The sequence below is a fragment of the Eubalaena glacialis genome, chromosome 2 (genome assembly GCF_028564815.1).
Source record: "Eubalaena glacialis isolate mEubGla1 chromosome 2, mEubGla1.1.hap2.+ XY, whole genome shotgun sequence".
Lineage (NCBI taxonomy): Eukaryota > Metazoa > Chordata > Mammalia > Artiodactyla > Balaenidae > Eubalaena > Eubalaena glacialis.
Genome location: NC_083717.1, coordinates 6,855,960 through 6,868,261, shown reverse-complemented (window position 1 = coordinate 6,868,261; position 12,302 = coordinate 6,855,960). Strand labels below are relative to the sequence as shown.

General features: G+C 44.8%; 1 protein-coding gene across 1 annotated transcript in view; it reads right to left on the bottom strand.

Annotated features, from left to right (window-relative positions):
• ITGA8 (integrin subunit alpha 8) overlaps window positions 1–8,374 on the bottom strand; it is a 182,473-nt gene extending 174,099 nt beyond the window's left edge. The window contains exons 1-2 of the mRNA XM_061178163.1: window positions 7,894–8,374; window positions 7,061–7,194 (exon numbers count right to left, since the gene is read on the bottom strand). Of these exons, the coding sequence (XP_061034146.1) occupies window positions 7,061–7,194; window positions 7,894–8,099 (340 nt within the window). The 5' untranslated portion in view covers window positions 8,100–8,374. The remainder of the gene's footprint in view (window positions 1–7,060; window positions 7,195–7,893) is intronic.
• Between the last annotated feature and the right edge of the window lie 3,928 nt (window positions 8,375–12,302).

Here is a 12,302-nt window from a genome sequence, read left to right as displayed (position 1 = left end):
TTTGATTACTACAATAATGTGTTTGAAGTAAGACCTCCTTAGTTTAATGATGATCAAGGAGAGGTCCCATGCCTGAATTTCAGCAAGGATATGAGAATTACTAAGTATGATGCTTCATTGCAAAGATTTATTCTGATTCAACATGTTTCCATTCACAGTTTTCTTGCCAAACACATTCGGAATATAGTATTCTTTATTTAAACAATGTACAGAAGGTCTGATGATCTGACGCATTGTTTGCCCCTATTTGGGGGCAGCAAGGTGACTTACTTAGCTTTTCAGGGATGTGTCCTTATACTTCCAGCTATTATTACATCAGACCTTCCTGTAGTCGAAGAGTTTAAGCCCACATGCTTATAGCAATGGCCATGCTCCGTAATGTTTTTTCTTTCTTTTTTGGTTTTATTTACACGCAGTACAATTCACTCTTGGCGATGTACAGTTCAATGAATTTTGATAAACACATACCATCACGGATCCATTATCACAATCAAGATGCAGGAAGTTCCATCAGCTCTCCAAATTCCCTTGGTCTTCCCCTTTGGAGACAACCCCTCTTTCCTACTCCTAATGCCTGGCAACCATTTCTATAAAGACTTATTTTTATAATCTATGCTTTACTTCTACTAAAACAATTAAAAGGGCAAATGATCACTTTGGCCAGTGTCTGTGGATCTAGAAGAATTTCTCCACTTGCAGACCTTTGGGTCTAAATCTCAGAGATCCAGGAGCTGGCCTTTCTGCAAGGCTGGGGACGAGCCCCATTCCCTCCCAGCTGGTCTGAGAGCTGCCTGGCTGAGGTCCATAACAGAGCAACACCGGTGTATTAGGTAGAATGTTTAAAGTATAAATTGCTTATTCGTGCATCACGATTTGCTTATCTACCTTAAATCCCCATATAATGTAACCCAGAATCGAAACTACTTTTAATCTATTTTAGCATTTCATTATACACGTACACCTTGCTTGATGCACTAAAATGTTACGTGAAAATGTATTTGAACTGAATTCTGAAAATTAAATATTTTTAAAGTGAGCGCTTTTAAGAAGATCAATAATTAGTTTTTTATCTCTCTTCCTCAAAAATCCATGTTTGTGTATCTGGATGGTGTCCATCAGGGCACTGCTTAGCTGAGCTTGTTAGAAATGTCAGCAATTCTCTTCATCAACACAACTCACAGATACAGGACTCTGTACACAACAGGTAAAGTTTGAACTCGCACATCACACCTGGCTGGCTTCAGTGTGCCAGTGCGTTTTTCTTGCCCTCACAACAATTTCAAGACAATTTCCTACGTTCCTCCCAGAATGCTGCAGCTGCTGCATGGATTCTTCCTGCCAAGAGCCTGGAAGCCTGTTGCATCACACACACGTCCAGCTTCTTGAAAGAATTTTGCAGATTAAGCAACAGGCGCCTAACGCTCATTCTACTCAACTAGCCGTAGAGCAGATCTGTTTCCCATTTCTAGTTGGACTTTCAAGGACTTCCGTTTTCTAATTGCTTCCTCCGGTGCTGTGAGCTGTGGGGACCGCTCCCCCTTCACTTCTCATGTCAGGACTTCGATGGCCATTGCGTTTTGTCACATGAAAGTTAGAGCCAACTGCGAGAAGCTGAGGGATGTTGGTTGCATCTGTTGGGCCAGCCTGTCAGTCATGGGAGCCATCATGAACTGCTTCTAGAATAAGTAAGCCTTCCAGCTTAATCACCCCTGATGACTCAGCGGGATCAATAATTAGCAGAGTAAGCTTTCTGCCCTAATCTGTGTCTGTGTGTGTGTGTGTGTGTGTGTATACATATATATATATTTTTTTCATGTGTGTGTGAGAAGCAAAACTTACCCTAACTCTGGCAGTATTAATTCTTAAAAGGAGCAGGTTATCTTTGGGCTGCCTTCCGCCTTTTTTGTTTTTTCCACTTTCAATTGAACTTACTGGAGTCCAGATATCTGCTATCTCTGAGTTCTATCACCTTGGTGTTATCTCCTCTGTCATTTACTGGGATAGCTCTGCCCTGCATTTGCCTTTGCTTTGTTCCTGAGCAAAAACTGGTTTCTTTCTGAGGAAGTTAGAAAAGCAAGACTTATGTGACCAATATGTTTCCCAACCCTCACATAAGAAAAAGGGCACACCCAATGCTATGGAAAAACAACCCTGTACCAGTCACAGCGCCAGATGCTTTAAGCTGCTGCTTATTGTGGGCTCACTCGACATGAAATGAAAAATAAAACAGACCCCTGCCCGCCCCTCCACCCCCAACAAAGGCTTCCGGGCTCCAAGCTAAAACACAATTCCGAAAAAATCTTACCATTCTAGAGCTTTGAAATACCCTAACCAAATTGTCTTCCATTTTAAGTTTTTCTTTTTTCTTTCTTTCTTTCTTTCTTTTTTTTTTTTTTGGAACACAAAGATGCTAAATTAAGGCCAGGCAAATTCTGATAGTCTTGCTCAGATGACTTCCAAATCTCAATGGTACCTCCCACCTCTTCCTGTTCACTCTTTAAGTGGGTCTCTAACTGCGAGTGTTCCCAGCTATTTGCCCCTCCCTGATTACTAATGCTGTGATGATTATCATCATTATTAGCACATGCAATTATCTTTCACTGCAAAAGGTTGCATTCCAGCATTTAAAACAATCAAATATTTGTGTACTATGCTTTTGTTACCACTGTTGCAATTTGCCTTCTCATCATTCCAAAGATGGAGTGTCTGTTTCATTCTGTCTCATTCACCCTTCTTCTAGCTGGAGAGCTGTAACCTAGGAGTTTTTATGTAATCCACACATGGGTTTGGAAAATGTAGGAAGAAGAAAAACAATGAACCTTGGAGTAGATTTAGAAAGGAGAGGCATGAATTTGGCAGATGCGATGTTTTACATTTAAGACGTGGGGCACAGTTTAGAGGCAAAAGTGGAAGAAATCAGTTCGGTGATGGGGGAATTTTATTCTAGTGAAGTAAGAGGGAAAGCCAGGAGGGAGCTGAGAGAAGGACATTTTTGGAGTCACTTGATTTTGTGCAGAGCAGGAAAATTATCTACCCTTTTCCCTCCCCACCACCATATGCTTCCCGAAAGTTTTCTTTTTTCATACTTGAAAGGACCACAGATTTTAATAGTATTCATACATTTGAAGTGCTAGGCAATTCCCAGCTTCCTCTATTTTTGCGTTTATGGTAAGTAATTTTTTAAAATCCAGGTTATAGGATAAAGTAAAAATAAAATAAATGACTATTTAATGAAAAAAATTTCAAACGCAAAGGCAGAAAGAAAAAAAAAGGCAGTTGACCTTAAATAAACTAATGTTCAAGATTACAACCAGATTCAGGGACTAAATTATAGGCCAGTCTCCCCCAGTGTCTAGGCTGAGAGAGTTTAGTAGGTTACCACAGGGAGCATTAATTTATAGACACCCCCGGGGCCTGAACAAGTTGAAACAACATCATTAAAAGGTCAAATTTACTTAGAATGTCTCGAATTCAGATGTAATAGTAAAAGCAGACAGGGTGGAAGACAGACAGTCACGGTTCTCTGTACAAAGGTATATTTGCAATGTGATCTATATTGATGCCCGACGCATCACACTCTATTATGTGCATCTCAGTTTGCGGGTGTCCAGCACTCAGAGCCCCTACTTTGTCAAGCAGAGAAATTTTCTTCCTCTTTGGGGGAAACCTGCACATTGCTGCCCATGGGCAGAGGGTAGGACAAGAGGCAGCTGAGGGGGCATATACAACCCATCATTCCCACCAAGACAAAGGCTGTCTCTACGACCTCTGGTTTCCACAACCTTCTACCCAAACTGCTTATCCCTTTCAGATCTTCTCTGGAGGATCATTTTAACTGGAACCTGTGAAGGTAACTTTGGGGTGGGGAAGTGGAGGAGGGGGAGGGAAGGTGAGCAGTGCCTCAGCTCCATAGGATCCAACCTTGAATTTGCAGTCTGTTAGGACCAGCCCTGCATCTACTGTTTACCATTGTGTGGTCTTGGATGTATCTTTTAAACACCTTTGATGTCTGTTGCCTTACTCATAAAATGGGTTTTACATGGTCATTTTGTTGTATGGATTAGAAATAATGTGTATAAGTGACTGGTACATAGTAGGTGATGAATAAATGCAATGCATCTGGTAGCATTGACTGCAACACCCAGAGTCAGAATGCCTCTGTTTCTGCCTTTCATCTTTGGTTCCAAGATCATACTCTGCTCACAGAACTGACACTTGAACTGGAAATAGCTCTACAGGCTCCTGCTGTCCCTCCCTTCCTTTCACAGCTTTGCAGCAAATGGCATTCACTGGCAGTTCCACCGTCTTGTGGCTCATGGATAAGGTCATTGGTAGAAATGATGTGTATGTAGTGTGCTGGCCCTCACTCAGTAGCAAACCCCATGAGCCACAGTCTGACTCCTATTCCCCCACCCATTCTCAGGCCATTCCCAGTAGCAGCCAAGGTTCCTGGGCCCACAGTACCCCCTGATGGCTAAATGGGGAACTTTCTTTTCTCAGTCATTCTTATTTTCTCTCTCTGAAACTCCCCCAGGCTTTCACCGTTCACTGCTTTGTTCATTCCATCATAGACCATTCATTTCTTACAAATGTTGTGTGGCCTCCTATGCCTTGCTTTTTTTTTTTTTTTTTTTCATTTCTTGCTCAATTATTTCAGAAACATCCATCTCCCTCCCTGTTTCCCTCACTTTGTTCCACTTAATGAACCCTCAAGTTACGGCGATTATGGTTGCAAGTATAAAATAGTAGGATGAATGCATCTCTCAAGAAAAAAAAAAACCCAGGGAATTCCCTGGTGGTCCAGGGGTTAGGACTCCATGCTTCCACTGCAGGGGACGGTGGGAACTAAGATCCCGCATGCCGTGAGGCAAGGCCAAAAAAAAAAGAAAAAGAAAAAAAATCCATTTAGGAGTGAAATAAGACATAGTTGTAGAACCAGCAGCATTAATCTCGAAAGCCCTTTGCGATATCCAGATGTCTTCCTGAGAACCTGTGCAGAGGTGCCATCTACCCCCCTTTCTCCAAGGAACACTGATGTTTTCTCAACACTCATTATTTTCCTATTTACTTAATCGCCAAAATTGTACTAGTTTGTCCCCTACTGTTTCATTGCAAATATAATTCAGCTACAGTAAGGGTTAAGTGCATTCCTATGGGTTATTCTGGAAACCAAAGAACGATCTTTCAGCATTAGTTCTCTGTGGGAAACTGAATTCAAAGCTCCAAACAGTTGCTTTAGAATGAACTTTTGGGAAATGCTGCCTATTGTAATTTAACATTGGAAATTTTTGGTTGGGAGTGGTCAGTTTTCAGTAATTCATATTGATGTCTGTATTTTCTGGTTTTCATTTGTTGAACGGTGACATCTACTGGGATGAGTACTTAGAAAGGTATTCAGGTGTGACTTATCTGGACAGATATTGATTCTTCCTTATCAAAGAGAAAATATACTAACCAGATCCTGATTTGATATGTTGATATGTTATGGGAATATTCTAGAAAGTTATTAAGTTCATGTCCATGACTATAGATTGACTGTTGGTAAAAATACATCAAATGTCTCAAAATGCAAATGCTAATTTCCCTTAGCTTAAATTCAAGTATGCCAACAATTTATGTTTTTATTTATCGAGGCTTACATTTAAAATACTTTTTAAAATACAAATGATTTTGACATGGATTAGTAAAATACCTTTAATTTTATGCTTAATTGTTCTGATTTAGGAAATTTATTCTCAAGCAAGAGCTCAGTAATTAGAAGCATCTAAAGTCCTGATTCAACAACTAATTGAAAGATTTCTTTCACAAATTAATATCAAGTGGTTTAATTTTTCCAGTTTCTAAGAGTTAAACTTTAAAAGTTTATAAAAATTGGTATGAAATAACTGAATTAGTCAATAAAATGGTAAATGAGCTATTGTGACCATATATAGACACATATGAAAAGCATAATTTTAAAGTGTTTTCATAAAATATTTCCTAGTTTGGTCATAATTCAAGCTAATACTTGCGTAGGAGTTTTTTCTCTGAAATGATTCTCATATACTTAGAATTGAAATTATTTTCTCCTTTAAAATAAAAACTGCAAATCAGTTAAAGTAACAGGTAAATACCACCCATCCAATTTCATCAAAATTCTGTGAAAATTGATGTTCTACATAAATTCTAAATGCATACTAATGTAACAATAATGAAGAATAGGTCATAAAATAGCTGTGTGGTGCAAAAGGTATTTTAACTGATTGTTCATCGAAGGACATTATTTGAGTCGACACATTCACATTTTTCTGAAAAGAGGTATTTGCTTTCTGATAATGTATACCTTTTGAATTCATAAAGTTTTGGAGGTACAAGTTAAAACATTCAGTGTTAACGTTTTTGAAAGCATTAAGTTTAAATTGTTTTCTCAAGACCCAAGGAGAAAACACCAGAGGAAACATAACCAGCCTGAATTGTTTAAAATGTATTTTCCCTTTAATTAAATAAGAAACATCTGTCCAGGGATTTTGGAAATGAATGTAATCCATCCACACTCTGCCTGTACTAGTTTGCATGCAGTGTCCGATATTTTGAAAGAAAATTCTTTCTTTCTGTAAAGAATTAAACAGCAACATGGAGTGATATCTGGGTCTGTAGCAGCTGACTCTTGCCTCCAGAACGTGGGCACTGGAAATGCTAAGGATCTGTCTTTTCCCAGATTTGTCCTTGGGAAGTAACCAAATTCTCTCCGGAATCAAGGTTAGGGTGTAACCTCTGCCTTTCTCCAAACCGACCACTCCCCCTGAAAATGCTTATCTCGGAAGAGTAAGGAAACAGAAGTTACCAGGATGCGCCCAAATACCCACGCTCACAATACCGTTTCCCCTCTGGGGTGCACTCAACATTTTCCTCCCCTTCACTCCGCCTTTAAAAAGCTGATTTCTCTAGGGACCTGCGCTGCCCACTACACAGACCCATCAGACAGGCCACATGAGCACAAAGAAAGTGGACAGTTGACTCCAGGATGGCTGTGGCTCTTTGAAACCAGGACCCACAGTTGAGAATGACAAGTATCACTTACTGGTGGTGTCAAACGGTATCTGCCTGCACTGCACGGACCCCTCGGCGGGCCAAGGACAGTAGTAGACGGCTCCCCCTTCCACGATGTCTGGCTGGCTGGTGTTGGCTTTGGGCGCTCCCACCAAGACACTCGCTCTGCGCAAAGGGTTGGAGAGGAATCACTCCTTGGGAATCATAAACGTGAGCGCAGGCGACGCTGTCTCTGGAGCAGCCTGCCCACCGAGACTAGGGTCGGGGTCAAGGGCAGAAACGTGTTTAGGATGGAGACCGACTGTCAAACCTGATTTCCTCGCGGAAACCTATGGGCGTCTGAAACCTGGTTTGGAAGAGGGTGCAAATAGTCCTAATTCTTCTCTAGGTGGAGCTATGTATATAGTGAGTTGAGGGAAGAGGGGCGGGCGGGGGGGAATAGCCAAGGACAGAGCCCAGCTGCTTGTAGCAGACAGCACTTGCGCCCAGACCCTTAATGGTTACGGGCTACGTATAAACAGACCGTGTTGCGGTCGTGGTTTTCACTGGCTTGAGTCCGCTCCGTCCCGTTTCCCCCTTTGTACGACGCTGAAGTCTTTGTCTCGGGACCTCCCCGGGACCTTCGGATTCTAGGCAAGCGGCATGTCCCTAGCTCAAAGTTCACAAGGCACATCTAGCATGGAAGGCGAGAGAAGAGGCTGGTGGCGGGGAGCCGGACGGGACCCCCAGCGGGCAGCGCGATGGGCTCTCAGGATCGCCTGCCATCAGGCTGCGGGGACAGGCGCGGGTCCCCCGGCAGAGGGCCAGGGACCCATCCTGGGGCGGGGGTGGGGGGGGGCGGCCCGCGCGCGCGGGGGAACTTACGTGCGAGCGGCAGGTACGTGGAAGTCCACCGCGTAGCCGAAGTAGCTGCCTTCGGGGCCGCCGTACACCGTGAGCTGGTCCACGTCCAAGTTGAACGCCTGCGAGGCGGGCGACCACAGCACCACCAGCGCGGCCGAGAAGCAGCAGAGGGGCGCGAGGGGCGGCGCCCGGTTGCCCCGGGGACCGCGGCGGGCCCGGGCGGACATCGCCCTCCGCCCGGCCGGTGCTCACCGGGCGGCGGGAGCCGAAGACCCCGGCCGGGGAACGGCGGGCGTGGGGCTGGCGGTCCCCGATGCCCGCGGCCCGGGTCGGTGCGCGCGGCGCGTCCGCGGTGACAGCCCCGGGCGATCCTCCGCGCGTCCCCTGCGGTCTGCCGGCCGCCTGGTCCCGCGGCTCGGGGGGCTGGCGGAGGGGATCCGAGCCCTCCTCTGGCAGCGGGAGGGGCCGCGGCGCAGTCGGGGCGCCTCCTAGCGGCGCGTCCGCGCACTGCGGGCCGGAGCCCGCGACTCCCCCGCAGCCCTCGGCCCCGCTGGCGGCCGGCGCCTGCTTCGGCCGCCCGGCTTTCTACATCTCAAGAACGATCTGAGCCTCACACAGGCCAAGTCAAGCCATTGCTTTTGGAAGCCGATCTCCCCCCTCCCCCGGCCCCCGCCGCATGGGGCGAGGGTTTACTCCAGTGTCTCCCAAATGGAAGACTGTGAAAGCGTACCCCAGCACGAGGGACGAGGCCAGACCAAGCCGGGATCTTTGCGTCACCTCTGCAGCCTGAAGACCCTTTCAGGGTCGATGTGCGTTTGTTCGCCTGTGACTGAGAATGAAAGTTTAAATCCAACAATCCCCTCCTCCCCCACCTCTACCCGACCTCCCTGCCGAGGTAACTGATAAACAGAGCAATCCTGGAGATTTTGTTTAGGTCTTTCTCAAAGGCACGTGGCGCACGTCAAGTGACTCGGCCCTATATATCCTTGACCCTGTGTTAATTGTGGTGAAGACTGGCAAAGTTGGGAATGTCGGAATTTCCAGTTTACTCCCAGCAGGGGTCGAGGGTGTAGGTTGGAATCAGCAGGAGGTCAAACTTCAGTTCCAATCCACCACCGGTGTTACTGATCTCTTTCTGTGTCTTCTGCTTGGGGTAGGGAGTGAAGGATGAGTAGGGGGAGAAGGCAGAACAGAACCGTGTTGTAGAAGCCCTTACATAACATGTGGTCTTCCAGGGAAACAGGACTGATGGGGAAAGAGAGCAATTAAGCGTTAAACAGGGTGGCGCTGGGGTTATATAGGTATAGAGACGGGAGAGGTGCTCAGGGTCTACAGTATTTTAAGGAGATGTGTTGGTAGATTTCAACAGAAATTTGAATATGAGGCTTGGCTTTGGACATTGTGGGCGGAGTGATTGAGGGAAGGTATTAAAGACAGAAAGGCTGGGATGAAATGGTTGTGCAAGGGATTAGAATAAAAGTGTGGGCTGGAGAGCACTGGGAGATAGGGATGGACGTCCTGAGAAAGGATCTTAATGACAAGAACATTTATTGAGGCAAAGGGAGCCGGTCCTACAGCAAAGGCATGACATGCCCACAGGGATTCCGGAAGTTTCGTGGAGGATGTGTGTGTGTTGGGGGAAGGGGGTCAGTTGTTAGAAGGAAGAGACAGCAAAGCAGCTGTTGCCCAAATGCACTGGCTGATGAGGACTTCGACATGATTAACAGATGGAAGGGAAAGGAAGCCCACAGGGTTAACTAGCAGGAAAAGGGCCAGAAGACTGATGGCAGAAGGAAGGTGAAGGCGAGCCCAAGGTGAGTCTGCAGGTATCGACTAAGAAGAGGAGAATCACAAACAGTAGCAATGGGCAAGGAGAGCATAATGGGAGGTATATGGTGAGTTAGATGCCAGACCTGTTGAGTCTTTTACTAGCATGGGATCCCCAAGAAGCTGGAAGCGTCAGCTGTGATTCAGAGCAGTGGTCTAGTCTGGTGGTGCAGATGTAGGAGTCCATCCATGGAAAATCTCTGCTCCCATTGAAAAGCTAGACTCTCTCTCTCTTACATTAGAACCCACTTGGCAGACTGATTTAAATTGTACATTTTCATCTTTGCTTGTCTCATCCCTGTAAAAATGCTAAAAATTAATAAGCTATCAGAAGATTATGTAGCAAATCATAACATCTGGATCATTTCCTAACTGGATAGTCCTTTCCCAGACAAGGACTTAAAAGTAGAGGGTAGAAAACATTTTTCTCAGTCCAAAAGTCCACGTGTGTTGGATACAAAGTCCACTACCCTGGGTCAGGTTACTATTGTTCATAAAAGGGATGTTCCCTAGAGTAAATTTCAGTGAGTAATTCACATGCAACATACACGTGGGCATATTCAGAGTTGTGGGAGACCTTGAGACTGGGAAATAACCTCAACTCCATCATTTCCTGAGACTGCGTGCTGAAATGTGTAAATTCATCACATTGCAGGCAAGTCTTATGTTGAAATGGAACACCTAAATAGGTAGAAAGTAATGGGGGGGGTGATGAATTGGGAGATTGGGATTGGCATATATACACTATTGATACTATATATAAAATAGATAACTAATGAGAACCTACTGTATAGCACAGGGAACTCTACTCAATGCTCTGTGGTGACCTAAATGAGAAGGAAATCCAAAACAGAGGGGATATATGTATATCTATAGCTGATTCACTTTGGTGTACAGTATAAACTAACACTATTGTAAAGCAACTATACTCCAATAAAAATTATTTTTAAAAAAGTATTTTGAGTTAAAAAATCCAGCCTTTTCTCAAGTCTTTATGAGGGCATGTTTCAAAAGATTTACAAAGATAACATAAGCAATCATTATCTCTATTTGTTTAAATTAATAAAGTGCAATTAAAAACAAAAAGAAAGGGCTTCCCTGGTGGCGCAGTGGTTGAGAATCTGCCTGCCAATGCAGGGGACACGGGTTCGAGCCCTGGTCTGGGAAGATCCCACATGCCACGGAGCAACTAGGCCCGTGAGCCACAACTACTGAGCTTGCGCATCTGGAGCCTGTGCCCCGCAACAAGAGAGGCCGCGATAGTGAGAGGCCCGCGCACCGCGATGAAGAGTGGCCCCAGCTTGCCGCAACTGGAGAAAGCCCTCGCACAGAAGCTAAGACCCAACACAGCCAAAAATAAATTAATTAATTAAAAAACAAACAAACAAAAAACCAAAAAGAAAGTAATAGCATAATCCTAGATGTACACTTGATCCACATACCAACTTACCAGACAGAAGTAGCTCAATATTATAAAATGCTTTGATTGGTGTAAATCACATCACCAGGGTATCCCCTTTTGTTACTGTCTCGCTTTTTGATATTTCTAGCATGTTCCTTATTTTTTTTTTTTTAATTAATAGCTACTTTTTATTTATTTATTTATTTATGGCTGTGTTGGGTCTTCGTTTCGTGCGAGGGCTTTCTCTAGTTGCGGCGAGCGGGAGCCACTCTTCATCGCGGTGTGCGGCCCTTTCACTATCGCGGCCCCTCCCGTTGCGGGGCACAGGCTCCAGACGCGCAGGCTCAGTAGTTGTGGCTCACGGGCCCAGTTGCTCCGTGGCAGGTGGGATCTTCCCAGACCAGGGCTCGAACCCGTGTCCCCTGCATTAGCAGGCAAATTCTCAACCACGGCGCCACCAGGGAAGCCCATGTTCCTTATTTTTAATTCAAGATAGGGGTAGGCCAGGAAAGAAAATTCTACTTATTGCCACATAATTGGATACATATAGTTGTCCATTTCTTCTAAAACACACTTGTTCTTGATTTATACAACAAGCCTATATTCTTAATAGTGTCACTTTCCACTGTACAGATGAGGGCGTTAAGGTTCAGAGAGGTACAAGCATATACAAAGTTACAGAGCAAGTAAGTGGTGTGATTTGAACCCAGGACCGGCAGATGCCAAAACCAGTTCCTCATACTATTAGGTCTATAAGTATGTTTTTGTTAAGTTATGGCAATAATGAGAAGTCACCTTTCTAAAGTAGCAAGCTCTTCTGGGCTGGCCCTTTGAGCATGCCCATGCGTCGTGATTGAGAGGTGGCATAATGTAGCAGTGTGTTAAGAGGTCTCAGAAAAGGGTTTGGTGGTACCTTGGTATTCAAAGAGTGGAGGGAAAGCAAACTTACTTGAAGCTCTTTGACCTCCCTGGGAGACCAAGAGCCTGGGAGAGTAGTAAATCTTCCAAGAAGCCAGAAAAAAAAAAAAAAAATCTGCAATCATTACAGGGACGGAATAGGTCTGCATAGGTGTCTTGCACATTGCACTATTCTGACACGTGGGAACCATGCCAATCAGTAAAACCTGGGGCACCGTCAGAGAAACACATGGACAGGGACAGGCCTTATGCTGAATGAGAAGTTTGACATTTTAAAGATCTA